Source organism: Sus scrofa, chromosome 8, assembly GCF_000003025.6.
Source record: "Sus scrofa isolate TJ Tabasco breed Duroc chromosome 8, Sscrofa11.1, whole genome shotgun sequence".
NCBI classification, from domain to species: Eukaryota; Metazoa; Chordata; class Mammalia; order Artiodactyla; family Suidae; genus Sus; species Sus scrofa.
Genome location: NC_010450.4, coordinates 117,651,856 through 117,679,182, shown reverse-complemented (window position 1 = coordinate 117,679,182; position 27,327 = coordinate 117,651,856). Strand labels below are relative to the sequence as shown.

The 27,327-nt window shown below is 35.7% G+C and overlaps 1 protein-coding gene and 1 long non-coding RNA gene across 4 annotated transcripts in view; one reads left to right on the top strand and one right to left on the bottom strand.

The window, feature by feature from the left end:
- The window catches only part of TACR3 (tachykinin receptor 3), a 56,196-nt gene extending 39,135 nt beyond the window's left edge, over positions 1-17,061 (bottom strand). The window contains 2 exon segments of the mRNA XM_003482466.4: positions 16,518-16,944; positions 16,947-17,061. Of these exon segments, the coding sequence (XP_003482514.2) occupies positions 16,518-16,944; positions 16,947-17,061 (542 nt within the window).
- The window catches only part of LOC106507803, a 617,638-nt gene that overhangs the window by 209,748 nt on the left and 380,563 nt on the right, over positions 1-27,327 (top strand). The gene's annotated exons all lie outside the window — the stretch shown is intronic.

Below are 27,327 nucleotides of genomic sequence, written 5' to 3'. Positions count from 1 at the left end.
AATTCTGACAATATCAATTGATAATGAGGATCTGGAACAAGTAGAACTCTCACATACTGCTGGTATGAATACAACATGGTATAGCCACTGCAGAAAACAGTTTCACGATTTCTTACAAAGTTATGCATACATTTGCCATACAACCCAACAATCCCATTCCTACTTATTTACCCTAGAAGAGATGAAAACTTGTGTTCACACAAAAATCTTTCCATGGATGTTTATGATCTATGAATAGAGTAGATCATAACTGTGCAAAATCAGGAACAACCCAAATATCCTGCAAAGAGTAGATGAGCCAACAAACTTTGCTGCCTCCATACAATGGAATACCTTCAGCAATTAAAAAAAAAGTGAAGCAAACTTTTGATACACTCAGCAACTTGGATGTCAGAGATGTTATGCTGAGTGAAAATAACCCATCAAAGTTTTCATATTGTATGATTATATTAATATGACATTTTTACCCCAAAGACTAGACTATAGTGGTAAAAGATCAATCAGTGCTCTCCAAGTTTTAGGGCAAAGAGAGGGTGTGAATTCAAAGGTATAGGATTAGGCAGTTTGTGGTGATGAAATTGTTTTGGGTCCTGATAGTGGTGACTGCCTCATGAATCTATTCATGCATTAAAAATCCTAGATCTTGGAGTTCCCACTGTGGGAATCCAACTGCAGAAGCTCAGAATACTGTGGAGATGTGAGTCTGATCCCCAGCTTGTTGCAGTGGGTTAAAGGATCTGGCATTACCATGGCTGTGGCATAGATCACAGCTGTGGCTCAGATTTAATCCCCGGCTCAGGAACTTCCATATGCCATGTGTACAGCCATTAAAAAAAAAAAAAATCCTAGGTCTGTACATCAATTAAAATTAATTTTACTATATGTTAATTTAAAACTAAGGTAAAAATTGTGTAACTGGAATTTACATCTCCACACATGATGTAATCAAATTTATGATTTCTAATCATATTAGACATTCTTGGTGTTAAAATGTTTGCGTGAAGGGGATTACCATGTAAACACTAAGCAAAAGAAAAGACTATATAAATATCATAAAAATTAAACTTTAAGGCGTAAGATGTTACTAAGTGTAAAGAGGGACATTCCATAATTATAAAAAGGACGAACTCATAGGAAAGTGTAATAGTCTTAGACTAGTATAAGCATTGCTTCAAAATATTCAAAGCAAAATAGAACTAAAACAAGAAATATATTCCCATAGTTGGACTATCACACTTTTTTCAATAACCGATAGAATAAGAAGACAAAACCACAATAACTAGTAAAGATAAAAAGATTTGAACAAACAAATGTGATGTAATTGCAGAGGAGGGTTCATTATGTCAACAATTCTTTATATATGTTGCTTGTAGGATTGTTTTTTTACTGAAACTTTTAGAATGTTTTCCCCTAAAGATTAGCAAATTAAAAATTAACAAATTAAAAATATCCAAATAGAGAAGAACAGAAATTACTATGCAAAGGATTGTTAGGTATCCTCTGTAACTGCAGAACCTCATAGGAATAGGTATATGTAATAAAACCTAGGATATATTCTATGGAACAAGTTATAGCAAAGGCAGAACTACTGTCCAGGTTTCTACAAGTAAATCAACAACAGAATAACAGAGAAATGAGGAAGCATATGAATATTTAGGTCTTTCTACAAAGTAAAATTGTGGAAGAATAATTTTGTCTTGCTCTATATAGAATATTACATTTTCCCTTCATATTATTGATACACATTTTTGAAATATTGTAGGGAGCTCTGACAGTATTGTGAGAGTTACTTCCAGAAACTCGACCATGATCCGATAATGAATATCAGAGAAACACACCCTTAGGCTTCTGGCAGGAAGAAGGGGGAAAAGGAACTATTTTGAAACACACCAAAGACTGTTCTTAATAAGGCCTACACTCAGAGGAAGCTAGTTGGCCATGGTTTAATCTGCTGGAGTATTATCAGAGTCTAGCTGTCCTGGTGGCGAGGGAGGTGGGGGTGGGGGTATACTTGAGCCCAGCCCCATCTAGCCTTCCATGTGGGAGAAGAGAAATAGCCAACTCTAGCCCATTCTAGCCATCCTGTCTCATTTAAAGGGAGAGAAAAAAATAAACACGTGTGAAGTTCACAGAACAGAGGAATAGGCTCACTAAATTAGGTTACTGAGACCTAATCATAGGATTCTAGAATGCTCCCCTTCCCCACACCTCACTACCACATTCCTAAAGGTGTATTTATAGGAGTTCCTTTTACCTAGAACAACATATACAACTATTAAGAAAAATTACAATGAATACCAAAAGGCAAAAAGAAATTTTAAAGAGATGAAGCAAGCATCAGAACCAGGCGTAGAAGGGATGTAGGAATTGTACTAGGAATTTAAAACAACTGGCTTAATACCCTAAGGGCTGTAATGGATAAAGTAGACAGCATGTAATAGATGGACAGTGTAAGCAAAAGGAATGGAAATCCTAAGAAAGAGAGAACCAAAAAGAAATTCTAGAGTTCAAAAACACTCTAACAGAAATAAAGGATGCCTTTGATGGGTCTATTGGTAGACTGAGCATTGCTGAAGAAAGAATTTCTTCGCTAGAGGTATATAAGGAGAATCCATAAAAACTGAAAAGCAAAGAAAACAAAGACTGAAATAAACATAACAGAATATCCAAGGACTGTGAGAAATTATAAAAGATGTAACGTATGTATAGGATTACAGACACCTCACCAAAGAAGATAAACAGATGGCAAATAAGCATACCAATAGATGCCCAATATCATACATTAACAGGTAAATGCAAATTAAAAGAACAATGAGATAAACTATGCACTGATTAGAAGGGTGAAAATATACAATATCAAATGCTGGAAAGGATGTGAAGCAACAGAAGCAACGTTGCTAATAGGGCAAAATGATACAGTCACTTTGGAAGACCACTTTAAGAACTTTGGCCACTTCTTCAAAAACTAAACACACTCTTACTGTAATATCCAGCAGTTTTGCTCCCTGGTATTTACCAAATGGAGCTGAAGACTTTTGTACACACACACACACACACACACACACACACACCAAAAAACAACCCTGAACATGTATGTTTATAGCAGCTTTATTGGCAACTGCCAAAATTTGGAAGCAACCAAGATGTCCTTCACTAGATGAATGAATAAATAAACTATGATATATCACATAATGAAATATTATTCATTGTTAAAAGTAAACCTGGTATCAAGCCATGGAAAAAAATGAAGAAATCTTAAATCCAAATTACTAAGTGAAAGAAGTCATTTTGAAATGGCTACATACTGTTTGATTCCAACTATATGATTGTGGAAGAGGCAAAACTCTGGGCATAAAAAAAAAAAGATCAGTGTTTGCTAAGGGTTGAGGGGAATAAGGTTGAGTAGGCAAAGCACAGAGAATCTTTAGGGCAGTGAGAATACGCTGGAGGAGACCATGATGGTAGAGATGTGTCATTATATAATTGCCCAAATGCATAGAATGTACAACACCAAGAATAAAGCCTAATGTAAACTATGGACTTTGGGTGGTTATGATGAGCCAGTTTAGGTTTGTTAATAGTGACAAATGTACCTCTTTGATGGGAGATGTTGATGATAAGGGGAGGCTATGCATATATAGGGGCAAGGGATATATAGAAATCTCTGTGCCTTTCCCTAAATTTTGCTATTACACAAAAATTGCTCTAAAGATAAACTCTTTCAAAAATATAAAGATACCATGAATAGTTTAAGTAGTGTTTACCTTCTTCTTTCATATAACTTATATAGAGCCAACATTTTTTCTATGCCTTGGAAGAGTGTTATACTCCTTTGTAAGTTGAATCAGCTTCCAACATTTTATCCTTGAACTTTGAAAGTGGTGAAATATCTCTGAGGTTTTTTTTTTTAATATGAAGATTTTTTTTTACCAATTACACTGTCTCTGGGACATCTTCACCATTTGTCACTTTCATTTTCCTCATCGATGTTGAGAAATTCATCTTTACTTATTTCCTCTGGCTGCATATTTAGAATCTTGAAAAATGACTGTTGACATTCCCTTGATCATCTATTCTTTATCTCCACCTATGCTGGATTGAATTTCACTTTCAGTGTTATCACTTTTTGTTTCATCATGACATTTTCATCTTTATTGACAAGTCCATCTTTTGATCAGACAATTTTCTAAGATGTCATTTGAGTTTATCACTGAAAGACAGTGAGGAAGTGCAACTATGTGCTTTGCTGTCTGTGCATGAACTGGTAATGGATTTTGAAAAATAATATTGGTCACTGATTATGAAATACATCTGTTCTTTGTAGAGTGATTCATGGACTAAAGAACTAGTAGCTAAATTTTTTACTTTATTCAAGTACTCACAGTTAATATGACGTGGTAGCAAAAATTTAAGCTGTGCTGTTGAGGGGACTGGTGTTATGTAACTTAATAATCTTGGTAACTGAAACTTGTGCAAAGCAAGAAGTGCATGTGTAAAATTATGCATGTATAGAATTGGTTGTGTGTGTGTGTGTATTCTTTGGCTTATGTGTTCTCTTCTTGAGCTGGTAAAACTTTAAAATGGTGTCCTTTTATATGTTTCTAAGGAGACCTTTTCTTTCCTGTTCCTTAAGATAGTCGCATCAGTGGTTTTGTGACTGGTGAATAGGGATTACCAGTAATTTCTTACATAGGAAAGATTTTTAATCTATTATTTTAAAATATCATTACACTATTTCTTTTTGATTCGGAAACACCATAGCCTTCAATGTAAAATTTAGATTATGTAAATCTTTGTTGAAGGATACTGAAAATATTTTTATTTCAACAATTTATTGGTGTCACTGAATGTTAGCTTCTTGTGACAATGGCTCTGCAGTAGAAGGAAATTAAAGATTGCTCAGCCAACTAAAAGTAATAGAAGTGAGGCAGCCTGAAGTTCTCTGCATTATGGGGTGTGGGGAGGCGGCTTTTGGGAAAGAACCCCCCAGGGTAGACTGTGTGGCAACCACCCGCTTAAAACATTTTAAGCTTGAAAACATTATATAAGTTTAAGAGTTTAGAATTTATTTTACACCATGCAGTTAACTTATTGGGAAAAAAAAATCCTTCATAATTTGAAGCATATAAATCAATACACATGGTATATGACATCTTTTAAATTCATTAAGCCTCTACATCTAGGAATTCTGAATTGTGATTCATAATACTTATTAAACATAAACACTCAATTTGTGAGTATTTTAACTTCTTCTGAATTGTTCCTGTGCTCATTTGAAAATCTTGTAATCTTTTTCTTTACAGATGATTCAGTTTAATATGATAATCACATATTAGGTTGTGTGCTTAAAATGTTTTGTTTTTATTTAAATAGTAACTACTCATAGCCAATTTATTAGGAGATAATTTCTATTCTTTTGTAAAATAAAGAACTTAAAAAATGCTTCTACATTATTATGTAATTCTGCTCTAACACTGTAAATGTGCTTTTCCTGCTATGTGTTCTCATAGTTACCATAGACTACATATTATTCATTTGCTCAGTTGAGACACAGATCTAGCCTTGTCCTAGTGGAACTTACAGTCCAGTAGGGAACACGTAAAAACAGTAAACATTACAGATGAGCTAATGATAGGGTATTTTATAAGGTGATACATGTGATAAAAAATTAAAGCAATTTAAATAGAGTAGTCAGGGTCCACATAGTACAAGTAATGAACAGTGTGGCTATCTGGAGGAACAGTGTTTCACACAGAGTGTAAGATCCTGAGGTGGAAACATGCTCAATATATGGATGTAACAGAAGAGACCAGTGATGATGGAACAGAGTGGTGGACTGATGAGTAGTAGGAGATAAGTTTGGAGAGTAATAAAGGATCAGTTATTATAAATTCTTATAGATCATAGTAAGAACTTTGACTTCTGCTCTAAGTTAACTGGCAAGCCATTGTAGGATTTATAGAGAGGATATATGATCTGACTTATTATAGGATCACTCTGTTGCACTGGAACAAACTAAAGGGGAATAAGATCAGAGGTAGGGGAACCAGTTAGGTGAGATATGATATTAACTTGGACTAGACAGGCAATAATAGACATCTTAAGAAGTGATTAGATTCTATATATATTTTGAAAGTAGAAGTGATTAGATTTGCTGACTGGGTGTAGAGTATGAAAGAAATCATTATGCTGTACACTTTAAACTTACACAGTGCTGTGTATCAATTATATCCTAGTAAAACTGGGAGAAAGACTTTAGAATAAGTAAATGGTAAGCATCAGCTATAAAAATAAATGTGTACCATTAACTGTTTAATGAAAATAAATAAAATTAATGCTTGCATGATAAAAAAAAAAAAAGGAAAGAAGCCAAGAATACTTCCAAAAGTTCTGACTGGAGGAGGTTCAAAGTATTTTGACCTCAGAAGATTATAGGAAGAGTATGTTTTAGAGGAGTATCAGGAACTGTCTGGAACATGTAAATTCTGAGATGCTTATTATGCATTCAAATAGTGAGATCCAATAGGTTATTGATTTAGAACTCTGAAATATAGCTGAGGGGTTCAAATTGAGAATTAAGTACAGTTTCATTAGGGTAAGGGACATGTCTATCTTGTTTATTCCAGAGTGCCCCATATCTGTAAAATGTTTAGAAGATACTAAAGAAATAGCTGATGAATGAGTAATTACAAATATAGTGATTTGTGTGCTGGTAAAGGTGTAGCCGCAAGTACTCTAAGAAGAAAAAAAAAAAAAAACAGAAACAAAACAAAACTGATTTTTTTTTGGCGTTTGCAGATTTCTGTGGTGTAAATACTCCTACCATGATTTCAACTACCAAAGTAACATCACTGAATACAGAGTTGAGAAGAAATATGCACAACTGATTCCCTATAACAGAATAAACCAGCTCCAGAACACAGTTGAGCCTTTTGTTGCTTAGTACTATAATCAGATACATGTTTTCCTTATTGACAGGTGTATGTAAAGAAGAATTTAAATAACCTTGATACTTGGGCAAATTTAAAGGAGAAAAATTTTATAGATGATAATATAAGCTCAAAATAGGGCACTTAAGTGAATATTTAAAAACCTTTGTCATATACCAGACTAAATAATAGAAACACTGAGCTAAGTCTTCTAAATTACCTCACACAGTGTGAATTTTTATATAATCCTGGAAAAAATATTTCTCAGTTTAAAAAATAATCTACTTTAATGTTAACAGCACTCTTTTTGCAAGAGATGTCTTCATAATTTTAATTAGCCTACAAAGTGTGTTAAAAATATTGCTATAAAACATCTATCACAAAAATATCTATACAAAGTTCAATCAGGTCATTCTTTGGGAATCCAAACTCTTTAGCAAATATCTCAGAGTAATTATTAGATATTTGAACAGTTTTATCTAATTAATTAATATTTTATTTTATTTTATTTTTAGGGCCACACATTTATCTAATTAATATTTTATTTTATTTGCTTTTTATTGGCACATGGAAACTCCCAGGCTAGGGGTCAAATCGAGCTATAGCTGCCAGTCACAGCAACCTAGATCCAAACCGCGTATGTGACCTACACCACAACTCACGGCAAAGCCGGATCCTTAACCCAATGAGTGGGGGCCAGGGGATCAACCCACATCTTCATGGACACCAGTTGGGTTCATTTTTGCTAAGCCACAATGGGAACTACTAATTAATTAATATTTTAATTTAAAAACTGTATTGTGGTAAAATATACCAAACATAAAATTTACCCTTGTAACTATTTTAAAGCGTACAGTTTAGTAGTACATTCACATTGTTGTGCAACCATGCAACCATCACCACACCCATCTCCAGAATATTAATTAATTAATAATGTATTTTGTTTCATGTAAAATAAGTGAATTTTTATGGATAATTAGGAAATGAAAATTACCCAGTCTCAACATTCAGAGCAAATCAAATCTATATCTACCTTCTTGCACATATAGAATTACATCAGACTGTTGTCTGTGGTTTAAAAATTCCTCAGATGTTAGATAAACTGCTGAGTCTAAAATGAGATTCAGACTCTGCTTTGTGTAATGAAGTGGTGGGGCTGCAAACCCCAGTTGTCTACTTTGCAGCATTTTTAATGTACCAGTGAGCAAACCTCAATAAAAATGATTTAAGCGATGAGGCATGGGGAAAAAGAACTGGGCCAGTTCCTCATCCTGGAGATATGATTTAGAGGTGAGCCTCAGGGAGAGAGAGTTGCAAGTAGAAAATGAAGGAACACTGGTCATTAAGAAATTGTTAATGGAACAAAGGTTAGGGACAAGATCATTCTTCCAGTCTGTTTGGAACACAAATAGACATCACAGAAACCTCAGGCAGAGGGCAAAGTTTCTACTTTATGACTTGCAAATCTGGATGCAATAGGCCATCAACAGCCATCGGGAGAAGGACATGACTTCTTCCACTGAAACTGTCATGCTTGATACCGAAGTGGTTTGCTTTTTCTTCTCTCTTCTTCCTCAGTCAGTCTCTCTTATCTCTCTCTCTGGCTACAAAAAGGTGGGAAGAAAGGAAGTGCTAAAGAGGACTACTGATGAACTCTTATCAGACCTTCCTAGGAACTCTTTGAAATAATTGAAGACTAGCAAGAAATGGTTTATAAGCAAAGGTTATGCACTAAAAAATTTTGGATATGCATGTTAATGTCAGCACATTTATATACATGGGCCTAGAGACTTGGGAGCATGATGTTATATTCAAATGTGATTTAAAATTTTCCATATAGAATTTTATTTTTAGATGACCTATCATTTATTTGCTCATTTTGTTTTGTTGGAATTTTTAGTTATTTTTCAGTTCTTTGAATTTTGATTTGAAAAATATCCTTGAACATGTTAGCCAATTGCACTCTTGAAAGATTTTTTTGACAGTATATACCCAGCTGTTAGGTTAAACCATATGAAATATTCATTGACATTTTAAACTATAAAAATTGGCAATTTCATGTGGTCAGTCTAGAAGCATGTGTAAAAATGCCATCTACTACATACTTAGCAATCTGCTGATTTTAATAGAAAAAAGTTCTATCTCATCACTTCAAGTTTTATTTATGAATTTTATGATTCATTTATTTAGCAATTCAGATTGTGTGCTTACCATGTGCAAACCAGTATGATAGGCACTCAACTGAACTTGTCTTTATGATGTTTACAAGTTTATTAGAGGAAATTGTTAATCAAATTTAAGTATAAATATGAAATTTAATATATATAAATGCTATGACTAACATGCTAAGAGGAGCTATAGAGACATTTAATTTAAGTTTGGAGGCTTATGGAAGGTTTCCTTGTGAAAGTGACATTTGAGCTATTATCTAAATGAGGAGTACCTTCAACTAATTAGAAATGACAGAAGAGAATTTGAGACAGAAGGAAAATTGGGTTCAAAGGTTTTATGGCAAAAAGACAGCATCATATATTTAGGGACTTTAAAGAGGATCAGAGTGGCTAGAAAAAGATTAGGACAGTTGAGTTTTGGTATGAGTTGACATTGGACAGATCAAGGGATCAGGCTATACAAGGCTTTATTGTCTGGACTAAGAACCTTCTCATAGGAACAATGAGAAAACATTGTAGCATTCTAAGTAGGGGTGCAGAAACATGTCCTTATATATGCTGGGGTGGACTAAGACTGGATGTAAGGGCACCAAGATTTTTTAGTAGGTCAGGAAAGATATAACCATAGCGTGGGCTAGGGAAGTAGGGGTAGAGACAGAAAGAAGGTAATAGATTTGGGAGATATTTCAACAACTGGATGGATGCTTATACTGTTTACTGAAATGGGAACACTGGAAGAGGACAAGGTTTGGAGGTAAGATAATGGGTTTGGTGGAGTTTAAGTAGCTTTTCAGATATCCAAGTAGAAACACCAAGTACATGACCAGAGCTCAGAGAGGTTTAGAGGATTTAAATGTGATCCATTTACTTTTTGAGTTTTAAACCAAGTATGTGTATTATTTTTATCTTATCTTTTAATTTAAACAATTAAAATAAAAATGCTATAGAGCAAGATAAACATCTATAGCTTCATGTAATGCCAAGATTAATAATTTGTCTAATAAATATTTAATAACCCTGTATGAAATTAAACATGACATAATGTGACACTAATTAAGTAATTAAAATATATTGTTTTAAATGCATGTATATATTGTACTGTGCATGAGTTGTGTGTATGTATACATAATACATATATCTCAAAAATGAGGGGAGAGTTGAAATGTAAATGTGAAGATCATAAAGGTGAAGGCTGTATTTTGGGTGTAGAACAATTATGAGTAAATTTAACTTTCTAATATTTATATTTTTAATTTTTTTCACTGTTCATGTACAATCCTTTTAATAAATAAGGGAAAATACATTTAAATAAAAGACTGGTGTAGAGAATGGATCAGGGTCAGAAATTGGGGAATGGAATGAGAATCGTTTTAGAGCTTTTGCCATATGTTACAGGTTTGAATTATCTGCCTCTCAAGCTATATCCAAAGTTCAGGTGAGAAAAATACTTTTGGAGGAAATAAGTTTAATCCTTTCTTGCAGTTTTTTCATTGCAGCAAACCAGACCATCTAGAAACTAGGTTCAGATAGAGGTTTTACCCTGAGAACTTCATTCACTGAGTTTGCTTTGGCATATGCCTTTGGCCTACTCAGAGGAATACTAAACAAACACCTATTAGAAATTTTCTTTTCCATTTATGGCATTGTGGTTGAAGACACAATTAAGTGTCCTCTTAATTGCTTACACAAAGAATTTCTTGAAACTCAAATGTCAGAAATTTCTCAGCTTTAAGGAATGTGTATATATGTTTTTATGGACGGTGCAAACCAGTTTACTAATTGTATTTCCCTTTTCGTGTGTTTATTAAGAGCCTCAGAGACGTATTTGAAGTTTAGCTTTCATAAATGATTAGTACTCTTTGACCTGAATGTGCATGGTACAATGTCACCCTTATTTATTATTTTCTCTATTTTTTTCCAGACAATTTTTCATTCATTTATATTTGTCTGCTTTATTGTATGGATTGTCATGCATCTTCTGTATTTCAGGAAAAAAACAATTAGTTAATGTAAAAAATAGAAACTTAATTCAAAAGTGAAAATGAAGACACAGGTTTGAATGAGATCACTTGGGGAGAAAGAATAAAGTAAGGACAAAACCAGGCCCAGGATTTAGCACCGAGAAACTTATTTAATCACTATGTAGAAGCAGAGAGTCAGAAATACAGCCATGGAAGAGAGGCAGAGGGAGAAAAGGTGATCAGGAAAGTTGGAAACCAAGAGGCAGTGGCCACCTGTGAGGAAAAGTCAAGAAAGTCAAGGATTGAAATGCTCACTGGATTTCTCAGTAAGCCTTGTTGAGAGTGTTGGGGAAAGAGTTTAGATGTGAATAGTTTGAAAATAGCAGAAAATAGTCCCAAATAGCTGGGGAGGAAAGGGAGATTCAAATTATAAGCAACCCATAATATAATGTTTTTTAGACACCTTTATTTTCTTTTGTAAATTCTCTGTTGATTACTTTTGTTCTTTTTATATTAGAGTTCTATATTTTTATTAGTGTGTAAGAATACATTATATATTCAGGGTTTCTTGTTTTATATACTGAGTCTGTTAAATAGGATATAAACTCTTCTCCCCCTGCCCCCTGTCATTAATGTAACTTTGATATCAACTGAAATTTTGCTAGTTATATAGAAGCCACTTCTGATTACATCTTATTTTGTTTCACCAATTAATATGCATTTATTGCTTTTGCTATGTATTCGTTTAATTTTGTAAGAATTTGCACTGTAATTTTATAGAACTTTCGCAGCTCACTATAGCAGTAATTTCAGAGAATGCAAAAGGGATATTTAAAAAACTTAAATAAGAATTATTAAAAAATAGAAAAAGCTAAAGATTCACAATAAATTTCCTAAAGTAATGTTTTCCAAAGCATAGTTTAATTACTATTTTGCAAAGAATGCAAACATAAAGCAGTTTATCCTAAGCTAAAATCATGGAGTTTATTATCTGGGCTGAATAATGAGTTAAGTTTTACTGTAATAAAGAATATTAACTGCATGGGCAGTGGCTCTCCCTAAAGTAGAATGGAATGAGAAATTTGCTTAAGCACTAGAATTAAAGACTGATAAAGGCATTTAAAAAATTTATCAAAATATTTATATCCATAATATTTAAAGCAATGGGAAATTTACCACAGTACATTTAGATAATTTGTTACCAGATTGAAGTTTCATGATTTTTTATGTCTGTTTATTTTTCCATCCATAATGAATTTCAAAAGACAGAGGTTCTGTGAATACTTTGCATAAAATTTAACCTTATGAAAAAGAAATTTAAGAAGTGTGGCATATAAGATAAATTTTTATCTATTTGGCTAAAAATATAATGATTATATTAAATATATTTATTTTAATAATTATTTATGTCAGTGTCCCTGGGTTTGAAGAATATAAAGTATTTTTGCTGTGTTTTTTAATGCTTTTGAACTATTAAATAAAACATATTCAATTACCTTAGGGTGTCTATGTAAAAACAGTGACTGTCAATTTAAAATTCTTGAAATTTTAAAATCAATACTGGAACCTATGTCCTGAAATTGTTCTTTACTATATTTTAATGAACCATTCTAGAGTTTCTAACTTACCCTCAAAAATGTGCTTAGAAAATGGAAAAAAAATTCCAATTTTTTAATATCTCTATATGTCAAGTGATATAGGCCATAAAATTTAAAAGACAGTATTTCTATTATATTAACTGTTCTATTAATATTTTTAACATTTTCATTCTCAAAACATAGGTAATATATATGTAAGATATGTTACATATACATGCACGGTATATAGTAAAAACAAGTGCTAACTTCTAATTTAAAAGAAGGTAATATATATGTAAGATATGTTACATATACATGCACGGTATATAGTAAAAACAAGTGCTAACTTCTAATTTAAATGAAGGTAATAACGTCCAATTGAACCGTGCAGTCATTGAAACTCCTTAGGAACCATAAGAGAGGATAGAGATTAAGGGCAGCACAGGTGCTGGAGTGAGTGGACTGCAGTGGCTTGAATCTTGGTTCTACTTTATGATCTTGGGAAAGCTGAGCTTCTTTCAGATAAATGTTGTGTTAATTGTTACGTATCAAAATGGCATACTTGTGAAGGATGGTGGAGAGAAATTTTGGCAAATAATTCTACCGTGTGTGTGTGTGTGTGTGTGTGTGTGTGTGTGGTGTGCACGCGTGGAGGGACAATGAAGTCTTCCAGGCAAAAAGGAACTTTGAAAAACTTAAAAATGATTTCTGGGCCAATGAAAACAGTTTTGCAAGACTTTATAACAGGATAGGATGTTTGAGGATAAGATCAGAACCTCTGAACTCACATTCACATCTTTGGTAGAGTTACCAACATTGCATTAAAAAATGTGGAATTAGAAATGAAATAAGTAACATTTGGAATAGATGGGCAATGGGTTCCTATTGTACAGCACAGGGAACTGTGTGTGATTGGGTCACTTTGCTGTACAACAGAAATTGAAGAAACGTTGTAAATCAACCATACTTAAAAAAAAATAATCAGACAATTCTTCCAGTGTAGAATAAGTGCAAAACACATCAAGGAAAACTCAAATGCTCTTTACTCAACAAAATGTGTGACTATTGGCTTGAGGTTCTCCACTTATAAAATACAAGTATTCCTTAAGAGAATATCTGCAATCCTTTTCAGGTCTAAGATTTCTGAGGTGATAGGAGGCTGCAAGCATTTTGCCGTGGCAAAAGGAAAGCCATAAGTGCCCGAGTCAAAGCTGAAACAGTTTTAAAGTTCAAAAAATCTTTTGTATTTTAGGCTGAAGGACAGAATAATTCAGTACATTTTCCATTTTAGTTTGGGAGGATACAATTCAGTTTATGTTAAATGGGGATAGAAAACACAATTCAGTAAGCCAAGTGTTAACACTGCAATCTAAATGATATATTCCTTTATCATTTAAGACCTAACTAGGGCTTATATAATTTCACAGGTAGTTCAATAAAGCAGTAATTATAGAAGAAAATATAATTTCTGTGAGCATATGCTGTTAGCTATGTGCTGTATGAGGCAGGGAGTCCAGGCAAACATAACCAAAGGCACCAGTGACTCACCTGAACATTTTGAATCAATAAAATAATGCAGATACCACAGAACTAGTATTTTCAGTTCACATTTGATAAGATACCAATGAAGAAAGTTTCTGTGGACTAGTAACTATTGAAAATTCTAATAACTGTTACATTTGTATAGCCTTTGATTTTAAAATTTATCTCTATTTTTGTGATTCTTTTTTTATCAATTGGCTGCTCAAATAAAAGGGTTTTTCTAAATAACTTTTCATTTTGAATCACAATATAGTTGATTTACAGTGTCATGTCAATTTCTGTTGTACAGCATAGCATAGTGACCCAATCATACACATACATATGTGTATATACATTCTTCCATCATGTTCTATCCTAAGAGACTGGTTACAGTTCCCTGTGCTGTACAATAGGACCTCAGTGCTTATCCATTCTAAATGTAATAGCGTGAATCTACCAAAACAAATAGTGCCATTTGCAGCAACATGGATGCAACTAGAGATTCTCATACTAAGTGAAGTAAGTCAGAAAGAGAAAGACAAGTACCATATGATATCACTTATATGTGGAATCTAAAAGAATAGTTTTAAAAAGATTTTCAATATCTGAACTGAATTTGCTTCAGATTTTGTTTCAGTTCCTATGATACTAAATTTTGAATAATTTTGCTAATTAATAATATTTTCTAGTAAAGAAATTAAGAATAAGTAGTGAAGTATTCATTGACTTCAAGACAGTGATTGTGATGAAATAGCATTACCATTATCAATTTAAAAACTCCAAGACCATTTCAGATTTTGTATAAATATTGGCATAAAGTAATTCTGAAAAAATGACCTTTTTTCCTCTTGTAAACTTGAAATACCTACTTCACACCCTAATTTTTCATTACATTTCACAGTGTACCATTAACATTTCAGGAACATTGTGTGAATTTCATAACATGATATGCTAATGACTCTCCTCCAGATCAGAACAAAGAAAAATAAATCGAACCAAAACAAAAAAGAAAGAAGCTCAAGCCAAAGAAACTTCCTATCTTGGTGGAGCAGGATTAGAGGCAATGTCACTTATTCAAACTGGGGCTGATTTTGTTATTGCTTTCTACTCACTTCTGTCCCTACAAAAATGAAGGGGTGGATACTTGTGGAAAACTAGAGAAAAAGGGGAAAGGATGATTGGCAGTTTCAGAGGTTTAAAAAGTGTGGCTTGTGCTTATTTATCCTAGTTAGTGGCAACTACCTCCTGCTCCTACAATTTAACCCCCTGGGCCTGGTATTTGAAAATTATTTCTAAAACTTTATGTCATCAATACATTTGTGTTCACTGTTTTGAAATAGTAAACAGAGGATGGGCTTAAGAAAAAAAAGTATTTTTTTGTTCTTATTTTCCTCATAATGGTGGCTTAATGTGGTGAGAATTAACAGTAAGCCTCATTTTATTTTGAAACAAGTTTGTTAATGGTAGAAGAGATGAGAACATTGAGACTTGAAGTTAAAGTGACATCAATCTCCTGCCACCAGGATCCCGCCAATCACAAAGTGGGGACTGAATCCACTGGTGTGGTTCATTTAAGCATAATATTGAATTAAAATTAACCATTCAGCAATAGGTAGAGAATTATTTATCTTGACACTGGGATGCACATTTGCTAATGTTCAATATGAGCCAGAAAGTATACACAGAAATTTTAAAAACTTAAAATATGAAAACAAATACTGGAGGTCTATCAATTTCTTGTAATTGCTTAAAAATCTCATAATCCCCATTGTAGAAGGGGGAACAGTTCCAAAAAAATGATCTTAAACAGCTATAAAGTGTGTGTCTCATTTGTTAACCATTTATTATTATTATTTGGGCTTTTTCTTGCCTATCATCTGAAAGATTTGGATGCCATCTTCCAGGCACAGGATTTACTCAGCTCGTGTACTCCACAGACTCCTGGGAAGTGAAATCAGATAAGGAAGGCCAAAAAAGTACATTTTACAGATAATGCAATTTTTGTGGCAATTGTTTGAAGCCATTTGAGAAAATATGCTAGTATTAAGCGTTTCTAGCTGAGTTTGTCCTACTTGGAATGACAGATTTTTTTCCCATCTCTTTGCCTTCTTCAGTCCCTCTACATGCCCTTAGTGGGGATGAGGGCATTAGGGTGGGAGTTGGGGAGGCCATAGAAACAGAAACTGTTTCAGCCATTGGAGAACTACAAATAAGTTAGTGACCCCCTTTCTTCAAGGACTTTTTTCTTAGTCCTTTTCCTTTTATCAGACCCATTTCGTCACCATTTCCTTTGAAATCTTATCCCACTGCCAAGCTCCTCTCTGTGCCTCCCCTCCTTCCCCTCAGTCTTCAACTCACCTGTCCACCGCAATGGCCGTCATAGAGTAGATGCTGGCGAACACCGCTGTGATGGGAAAGAAGTTCTGGAAGCGACAGTAGTTGGCGCCGAAGTACCACTCGCTGTGAAGCGCATAAATGAAGTTGACCAAGGTGTTGAAGGCTGCCATAGAGGCATCGGAGAAAGCCAAGTTCACGAGGAAGTAGTTGGTGACGGTCCTCATGCGCTTGTGGGCCAGGATGATCCAGATGACAATGAGATTCCCAAAGACCGCCACGGCCACCACCACGCCATACGCTAAGGACCAGAGCGCGATGCGCCAGGATGGCTGCACGAACTGGTTGGTGAGGTTGGCCCGGGGCTGCGAAGGCTCCGGGGAAGCCGCGGCCAGTCCCAGCGTGGAGGAAGCAGAGAGATTGCCAGCTTGGACCAGCAGTTGCAGCCACTCAGCTCAGCCGCCCCCGCGGCTGCCCCAGGCTGGAGCGCTACGCTCAGATTCCCAGAGTCCGCACCCGCTGTTCCCGCACTGGTGGTCCAGTTCGTGGCTGCGGGGAGCGAGGCCATCGCGGTAGGTCTGCAGCCCCGGGTCCCCTCACTCACCCACCGCCAGCACGGACCGACTCCTCCTAAGTTCTCTGCCTCCCGGTCCCTTTGCTCCTGAGCAGACCTCAGCCCTGGCGTGGAAGCGAGATAGAGAAGGTACCACAGCCCTGGCTGGTTAAGAGATACTTTGAGCTCGCAGCTGATGGGGAAAAGGGCGGCAGTTTGTCCGAGGAGTTTGCGAATCAAGCAGGCAGGACGAATGAGATAGTCGGAAAAAGAGATGTTCGGTACTGTTGCCAGCGGAGCACTCCCGGGTCCCCTCCTGCGCGGGTTCCCGGGCACCAGCTGGAGCACTGAGGCTCAGGAGCTGCTGCGAGCTTTATAGTTCCTTATAGGCCCCTGCTTCGATGACGTTGTGGGGGGTTCGGAGCTGACGAGCCCTTTCTTGGGCTACGATTGCGCTCCTTTGCTCCACCCCGCCCTTTGGGTTTCATTCATAGGCTACTCGTTGGAGCCTGGAGAACTGATAACACTCAAGGAAGGGTTGCACGTTTTATACATAATTAAAGTCTGTACAAGATTGTTTTTCCTCTTTTAGTTTCAAGATATTTTGCTAAGGTCCCTGCTCTCAGACATTTATTGTGGGCAATTTTTTCCCCCTAAATCAATTAAACCATTCACCCTTCAGGCAAGGGCACGATTCCAGGAGATTTTTCCGCAAGAGAGTGTGTGGATGCAGTCTGGGTTGGGCTCTGGGCAAGGCAAGCTATGCTCTTTGTTATGGTGTCTGACTTTTGGAATTTCACTCAATTTTCCTCTCGTGTGTTTCTGTTCTCCCTTCTCAGAGCCCATTTCCTCTTGCTCCCCCTTTCCAAATTCACTCGTTTCCCTTCTTTCTCTAATCTCTATCACCAGAAATCGCCCCCCTCCAACTTCCCTTCCCTCCAGGCAGAGAGAGTCTGTTTTTTCCTGGAAGATTTTGATCAGGTTGGAATGCCATAACACACTGAGAGTAAATCAGAAATCCCAAAATGTAGATTTTCTTGAGACACAAAGACAAGACTTGAATTCCTCATTTCTCTGGAATGAGCATATCCTGTGAGCAATGTAAATACATACACATGGCTGTACATTTTGGACATATGGCACTTTGGTTTTCGGGACCTGACCACAAGCATTCTGTGAAGTGCACGCTGGAGGAAGTAGTCAGTGCCTACGTGGATCTCACCCGCAGTGTATTAGGTTGGGTTTTTCTACAGCCGGGCCTCTCTTTTATTAGTCTCTTGGGGACAGATGAGAAGAGGTTTAGGGCTACAAATATTTTAGCAATCCCCCCAAACTCTTGAACTCTTTTCTTCCCCACTTGAACTCTTTGAGCCTTGATTTCCTCACCTGAAAAGGAAGATTTTGTAAAAATCTAATTTTCAGAGTTTTTAAGGGGATGAGTAGTTTCAACAGCCTTTCAACAACACCAAGCAAGAGGGAGGTCTCAGTAAATGTTATTGCTCTTTGATCTTGCTACAATGTGCGTTTCATCTAAACATTTTCAGGTAACATGTATTGGAGCAGCACGTTTTATCTGCTTCAAAAGAAGGTAGCTTATGATTTGTGAACACTGTATTCTTTAGTTTCCCACTTAAATACCTTGTCTTCAAAAACCCTGATTATTGCGCAAATGGATTTAAGGTGACTGGTAATGAATAGTATTTTCCTTCATACAGTTTTTGTGACAAAAATGTACTGTACAGAAATAAGTTTGAGACCAACCTGTTAATAATTCTATTGACACAACACCACCTCAAAATAAATGCATGCTGAAAATGATAATTATCAAAGGTATTATTTTCTATTTCTTCTCAGACAGACCTGCAAAAGTGTGTGATAAATCATAGGTGAGGTTAATAGATTCACACTTACAACTCACTAATTCTATATTAAATCATTTTCTTTTGAAAGGCACATTACTTCTTTCTGTCAATTCACCATCTTGAAATTACTTGAGTTACAAATGAAAGCTTCCTTCTTCTCTAATGAAATCATGCAGATTTTGATCATATATTTAAAGCTGTAAAATTACTTCGTTGGGTAGAAATCTATTCAGTTCACACTGTTGTTTTACTTACCCATACAGAGCTTCATAAGTCTGTGATTTTGTCCTCATCGTCTCACACATGAGTAGAGGTGATATGACAAATAAATGAATGATGTTGGAGTTAGAAGTTATGGATGCAAAGAATTTAAAGTGTTTTTTCTTTCAGAGGAAGAGACGGATCCAGGCCATGGCCTTCCTTTTAGATCTGCCTTACTTACATGACAGACTGTCATAGCAGAGTAGTTATTGTTCCTTAATTGCTTTAGTCAGTCGTTCAATGTGTATTGAGTGTACTTCCTTCCAGGAGCTGTACTGGGGATGTAGCAGTGAAACAACCAGATGTGAACCCTGTCCTCATGGAACCTGATGTCTAGTATTATTTTCTGACATTAACGCAAGTATTATGGGTAGAAGAATAGGAAGGTACAGAAAGAAATGAGAGTATTTAAGGAGAAGGATGTGCTCACTGGATTCTGTTAACTTAAAATATTTCTTGGAGTTCCTGTCGTGGCTCAGTGGTTAAAGAACCCGACTAGGAACCATGAGGTTGCGGGTTCGATCCCTGGCCTTGCTCAGTGGGTTAAGATCCGGCGTTGCCATGAGCTGTGGTGTAGGTTGCAGATGCGGCTTGGATCCCGCATTGCTGTGGCTCTGGTGTAGGCCGGCGGCTACAGCTCTGATTCGACCCTTAGCCTGGGAACCTCCATGTGCCATGGGAGCAGCCCAAGAAATGGCAAAAAAAGACAAAAAAAAAAAAATTCTTTATACGGATAAAATGAAGTCCCCAAAAGAAAGATTGACTTAGCTGAAGCTTATGCCTTGAGAAATGGGAAGGTTTAGGAGATAATGGTTAAGGAGGAAATTTCCCAACAAAGAGAATTTGGTGAATAATTTGGCTATTGTAACTCCAGAATCTGAATCTGCTCTTAGCTGAGCCCACTCTGCTGGTTTCCTAATTTTCTCATCCTCTTTCTCTTACCATAAGAACTCCACAAGCCTTAGCTTTGGACCACTTAGGAAAGAAGCAGAGAAGATGAGAAGATGGTAACACACTAGAAGGTGACTTAGAGAATCCCGTTCCCTCACATTTAAAACCTGGAGTCTGTATGAGTGGGCATCTGTGCAGTATGAGGATACTGAGAAATAAGCCAAGGGTGGTATCCTAGGAGACATTAATAGGTTTTAGCTAATGGTATGTAAAACTTGGTTTGACTGAATAAACTTAATACAAATTGTGATCATTTATGTGAGTGCTTGCAGTTTATTCCTAATGGCCAGGAGATGTATGCCAATTTTAGTGTGTATAATAGATTATATTTCTTCCAAATTTATTTAACCTCCATATTTTTGCTTAGAATACATACAGCTGATATACCCCTGTAGTTTTGCTAACAATTTATCTTAATAGAAGGGGTGCTGGTCATTTATTATTTTTTTCCTCTCTTACAACTCAAGGAAACAATATGGCATGTTTCATATTGTATTCTTATTTTAACAGGCCTTCTAAAAATAGACATAATGGGGTAGAATTTCAGGTAGTATTGCTGGCTAGTGGAGGAGTTATTTTTGGAAAGAGAAGTTTGTCAAATTTCCAGATTTTATCTCTGAAAATAACCTTCAGTTTGACAGTTCTCCCTCACTTTTTGTTTCATTATGTTCATTTTTTCCCACTATGTTGAGATTTTCTTTTTCTTTCTTTCTTTCTTTCTTTTTTTTTTTTTTTAATATCGGATCCTGATAGTCCACTCTTTGACTCTTGCTTTTTTCCCCACTTTATTATTTCATTGTATTTGCTTTGCCGTCACACAGGTTATTTCCACCCTCTGAGTTTTGGGCTCCTGCAGTCAGGCTGCCAATTATTGTTGGCAACCAATCAATTAATGAACAATTGATTATCTCCACTTAATTGTGTAGACGGCTACTCTTTGTCAATTCTTGGTGTCTACCACACACCTTTTCATGTGCATCTGTGATAGGTTCTCAACTAGTCCTCAATTCTCTTTCTTCTCCATCTTCCTGTTTAGGCTCATCAGATTATGGTATTTCCAATTTATCTGATGAAATTAAGACCATAAGCCAAGAATTACATTTCTGTGCATTTCATCCATCTTTTAGTTATTTATTATTGTCTCTGTAAAAGTGATATCTCTGCTTTCATCTGTACTACATGTTCTTTCAACAATTCCTTTCCTTTCTCTCTCTCCAACAACTCTTTTTTTTTTCTTTTTCTTTAGGATTGAGATATGTCCAAGAATCAATGTTAGATGGCCCTTTCCTGACCGCATTCTGATTTACCACTTTTATGTATTTCCTTCTATTCAAGACGAGTTTCTTTAACAAAATATCTGTTTACTCCTATTCTACTATTTCTACTTCCTCACTCACATTATCTTTAGATGTTAAAATACTTAATATTATTTTGTCAGTGCTGTGTCTTATTAGTTACCTTCATGTTAAACAAAATTTCACTTTCCATCCTTAATTTTCTTGATCTCTCTGTAGCATTAGCATTTGCATTTGCGTTAGTTTCCTAGGGCTGTTATAACACATTAACACAAACTGAATGGCTTAAGGCAATAAATGTGAATTTATTCTTTCACATTTGGGAAGGTTAGGAATCTGAAATCAGGATGTGACCAAGACTGTTTCTTCTGGAAGCTCTAAAAGAGAATCTATTTCATGCCTCTCTCCCAGTATCTGTTTGTTGCTGACAATCTTCAGTGTTCCTGGGCTTATAGATGCATTACTCCAATCTCTGCCTATCATAATATGATATTTTTCTTGTATGTCTTTACATAACCTCCCTGTGTGTATTTTTCTCTATCAAATTACCCTTTTCTCATAGACATCAGTATTAAGGCTAACTACCAACCAGTATCCCTCATCTTATCTTGCTTACATCTGCAAGACCCCATTTCCAAATAATGTCACATTCACAGGTAGCAGTGGTTAAGACTTGAACATGTTTTTGGGAGGGACACAGTTTCACTTACAACAGTCTGCCCTATGGTACCCAAAAATTTATGTTCATCACCTATATAAAATATGTTCACTTTATCCCAATATGCCCCAACACTTTAACTATTCCAATATCAACTCTAAGCCCAAAAATCTTATTTAAATATTAACTCAAAACCCCTCAAACCTTATTGTCTAAATCAGGTATGCATAAGACTCTGGGTATAATCCATCCTGCAGCAAAATTCCTCTCCATCCCTGGATCTTTGAAACTAGAAAACAAGTTATTTGTTTCCAAAATACAGTGATGGCAGAGACTTAGGATAGGCATTCCCATTCAAAAAGAAGATAATGGGAAAAAAGGAATCAATAGTGTAAAGAAAGTTCACAGTTAAGCAAGATAAAATCCATTAGATGTAAGGTGTGAGAATTATCCTGTGTCCTGATGCTCTGCCATCTGGGTCAGTGGAGGGTCCATCAGTCCCTGCCTCAGGCCACCATAGCCCTATTGGTTCCTACCTCTGGGCTCTTTGTGGTGGTCCTGCCATCTTAGCTTGAGGTGATCCCATCCTGTTGTCCCAAGGAGGTGGTAGCCCTATTCTCTAGAAATGAGGAGATGTCCTTCCTGCTGGCCTCTCATGCATCTTTGGAGTTCTTCCCTTTTCTTGAAAGACAGCACACATCTTCAGCCTAGTATCTCTAGCAGTCCATTTCCTGTTTCCTACCTGCAGAATTCTAGAAGTCTGGCAGCCCTTCATCATTTCCTCCTGTCTCTTTCTGCTTCAGTCCAGGATGGTAGTGCTTTTGCTAAGATGGTTGTTTGGATCCATCACTTGGCTCATCTATCCAGTGAAAGTTTGTCCAGTTACACTTTTTGTGTCATCTCCAGAGCAGAGTATTCTCATCTTTTGCCATATGGACAGGCTGAGAATTTTACAAACCTTTTCAAGTTTTCAAGTTCCTTTTTGGTTAGCAGTGCCTTCCTCAAGTATATCACTCTCCTCTTGGATTTTATTTTATTTTACTTTTTGTCTTTTGTCTTTTCGGGGCCGCTCATGTGGCTTATGGATGTTCCCAAGCTAGGGGTCAAATTGAGCTGTAGCCACTGGCCTACACTACAGCCACAGCAGCTCAGGATCCAAGCTGAGTCTGCAACCCATACCACAGCTCAAATCAACGCTGGATCTTTAACCCACTGAGCAAGGCCAGGGATCAAATCTGCATCCTCATGGTTGCTAGTTGGGTTTGTAAACCACTAAGACACAATGGAACTCCTCTCCTCTTGGATTTTATTATAAGCAGCAAGGAGAAACCAAGCCTTACCTTCCATGCTTCGCTTGGAAGGCTCCTCAGGTAGATATTCAAGTTCATCATCAATTACAAATTCTACTTTCTACCCAGAAGCAAAATGAGAAATTTATGACAAAGGCAACCTTTCTTCCAGTTTCCAATACCCTATTCCTTATTTTCTTCTGAGTCTTCTCCAGAATCCCTTTTAACAAACATATTTCAAACAGTCTCTTCAAGGTAGTTTAGGTTTTACTACCTTATTTTCTTCTGAGATCATAACAACCATATTTCTAACAGTCTATTCAAGGCAATTTAGGTTTTTTACTACCATGTACCTCAAAATTCTTTCAACCTCTACATATTAGCCAATTTCAAAGTCAATTTCACAATTTTAAAGTATGTTTTTTACAGCCACACCCTTCTTCCTAATAGTTTACTCCACATTATTATTCATTTCCTCATTCTTAGTGTCTTTCCCTCCGTGAGGCTGTGGAACAACTATCTGCTGATTTCTCCTTCCTCCCTACATCCAAACAATATATTTTGAGGCTTTACTTCCTATGATTCCCATTTATTTTTGGCATTTCTAAATTTACTGTGTTGTTCCTTTGCTTTTATTACTCTATATGCGCGCCCTGAAATATCTACCTTAGACAGATACAAGTCTTTGATATCGTTAGTCACGCTGTCTACGGAATCTAGCTCTCCATGCTCATGTACTCAACTATTACTGGACATTTCCTTCAGATGTTCAGCAGTCACTTCAGATTCTGTAGTACCCCAACTGAACTCACCTTCAAGGTCTTAAATCTATTCTTTCCATTTTCCCTATGGAAAAGGATAAGGGAATGAATTTGGTTGAATTTAATTCTCCAAACTAGACACTGGGCAATTATTCTAGTTTTCATTGCATTTCTCTTTCTTCACTTATTCCACAAATCCAATCACTTACCAATACCAGTAAAATAGATTCAGCATTCTTAGAGGGTCTTACAGGGTTCTTACAGGGTTCAGCATTCTTAGAGGGTGATAGAGATTTAAAGTAGGAAAGTATTCGCTGGTGGATTCCTACTTTAAATCTCTATTACTTCTGTGGAATCTGTGACAGACTCGTAATAGATCACTCTGATGAATAGATCACTGCTAATTTCAGTCAGCAGTGCTTCTCTCAACTCTTCTTTACAATAGTTTAAAAGAGAGTTCTTTCTAAACATAAATTTTATCAGTCATTTCCCTGCCAAAAGCCTTTCAATGGGAAACACCAAGGCCCTTTATCATTAGGTCCCCACTTACTTCCTTAATTTCATTTTACTTCTCCCTTGCATGACTCTTCTCTTTAACCATCTAAAACTACTAGCAGTTCTTTGAACATATTCTTTAATACATAATGTTTACACAATCTCTTCCTCTTCCTGGAATACCTTTTCCCTTCCTGTAATTTCTTGTCTGTTCTTTAGATTTCATTTTTATTCTTTATTTTTTGGAGAAGCTTCCTCTGATGGGCAGTCAATCAAAGTACCCATTTATGTCATTTGCTTGGATCTCTTCACACTCTAGTGTAATTATTAAGTTACCTATATGTCTTCCCAACTATACTGTAAGACATTTAATTTAAGAGCCAAATATGAACTTTATTCAACTGGCTAGCTTAGAACCTGTAATTACTGGAATTACTAAATGCTTAACAGATTAGTTCTTCTTTCTATGTATAATATGAAATTAACAACCCTAAATTGGATGTATAATATGAAATTAACAACCCTATTTTGGACACAATTATTATTTTTTTAGTCATATAGATAGAATTTTGTAAAGTTTCTGTTGAGTTTCTATTTTGTACTAAGTGCTATTCTAGGCACAGAAATTATACAATACTTCTGCTTTGATGTAGCTTGACTATAGAGTTTTTCTGAATATATTGTACCTTTTTCTTGGGGACAGATACTATGAAAATATATTATCAGCTACCTTTTGAACTTTGATTTTACATTTAATTTAATTAAAATAACTATTATTTATGGAGCATTTATTCTCCAAGGCACTGTGCTGACATAGATCTTAATTCACCCTTAAACCCTAGTACAGTGAGTGAGGTACTTACGTTAGATGAGAAAACATACTTCAAGAGGTTAATTTTTCCAAGACCACAGAGCTAGTAAGTAGAGGGAGAAACTTTACAGTATCAGGAAATGGACTCACTTGCAATGTTTGAGCAAATTCAATGTTGAAGGGAATATTTAAGAAGGGTTTTAAATTGAAGAATGACGACTCATATATTGTATATAGATATTACAAACCAAGCACTGGGAGGAAAGCAATAAAAGAACCCCCACAAATCCCTCTCCCCTTCAAAATAGCAAGCACTCTTAAAATAATAGCTCTCACTGCTGGCATTTAAATTATTAAGGAAATAGAAATTGGTACCCTATAAAACAATATATATCAGGAATCTTAATAATAATCTCACTCTTTGAGTCCAGTAGTTTCGCTCCTAATGATTTGATCTAAGGAAGTAATCAGACATTCAGATAAAAATATGTATAAGAATGTATATTGAAGAGAATGTATTTATGAGATCAGAGTGTAAAAGTTATGCATGTAAAATAATTTTGGCATCTTCAAAAATTAATCCTGGTATCTTCAGGTATGGGCTTTTATCCTGTCATTTGACGGGATGGGTCATATTTTAATGTTCCAAAATTAGATAGAAATGATGGTGGCACAACATTGTAAATGTACCCAGTGCCACTGAACTGTACAGTATAAAATGGTTAAAATGTTGGATTTTATGTTTTGTGAATTTTGCCTAAAAAAGGAAATGGCTCCTAAAAAAAAAAAAAGAAAAGAAGTAAAAAAATTCATCATGTCACAGTCAAAACTCATACAAAGGAATCAATTCAAGCCATATTCAAATGGAGTTACTAGACCACTGGATTTCTAGATAAGGAAATAATACTGTATGTAACAGGTACAAAGATATCTATAAATTTAATAAATCATTCTGGTTTCAAAATTTTATATGATAACAATACCTATTGTAATAGAGCTGAGGAATTCCTAAAAATGCTTAGGGAAGTAAAAGTGTGTTAAAAAATTATCCCATTGATTAAATTATTTTTTCAAAGATGAAAATAACAGAAAGACATTTTCAGAGATGCATGGTCTCAGGTATTATAGCACTGATGAATGTTTTGTAGAAGACAGACAAAACTCCAATAAATCAACAAACAAGCAAACATATAATCTCTTTGGAATTCAAACTGAACCAACAAAGGCAGACTGGAATAACCATGCTTTCAAGACTGGGACTGTGGGCTAGAACCATAGCGATGATTCAGAAGTGATTGATAGCCTCACTACCAATGTTTTTAAACATACTCATGCACAGCATAGTTACAGATTATATAGAAATTATCTACTGCAATCTGGAGAGAAACTCACATTATCAAAGTCAGCCTTGAGAACCTACTTTATCACCTGTAAAATATATGTGCATACCCATATTTTCTAAGGAATGACATAGCTATTCAAACTGGATATATTGCTGCTTCTTTAGTTTAGCACAAGATAAAGTATTAGATTGTGTTCAGAGTTCAGATGGTTTAAAATGCATATTTATATGGTATTTGTCTTTGTCTTTCTGGCTCATTTCACTCAGTATGAGATTCTCTAGTTCCATCCATGTTGCTGCAAATGGCATTATGTCATTCTTTTTTATGGCTGAGTAGTATTCCATTGTGTATATATACTACATCTTCCGAATCCAATCATCTGTCGATGGACATTTGGGTTGTTTCCATGTCCTGGCTATTGTGAATAGTGCTGCAATGAACAAGCGGGTGCATGTGTCTCTTTTAAGTAGAGCTTTGTCCGGATAGATGCCCAAGAGTGGGATTGCAGGGTCATATGGAAGTTCTATGTATAGATTTCTAAGGTATCTCTTAGAT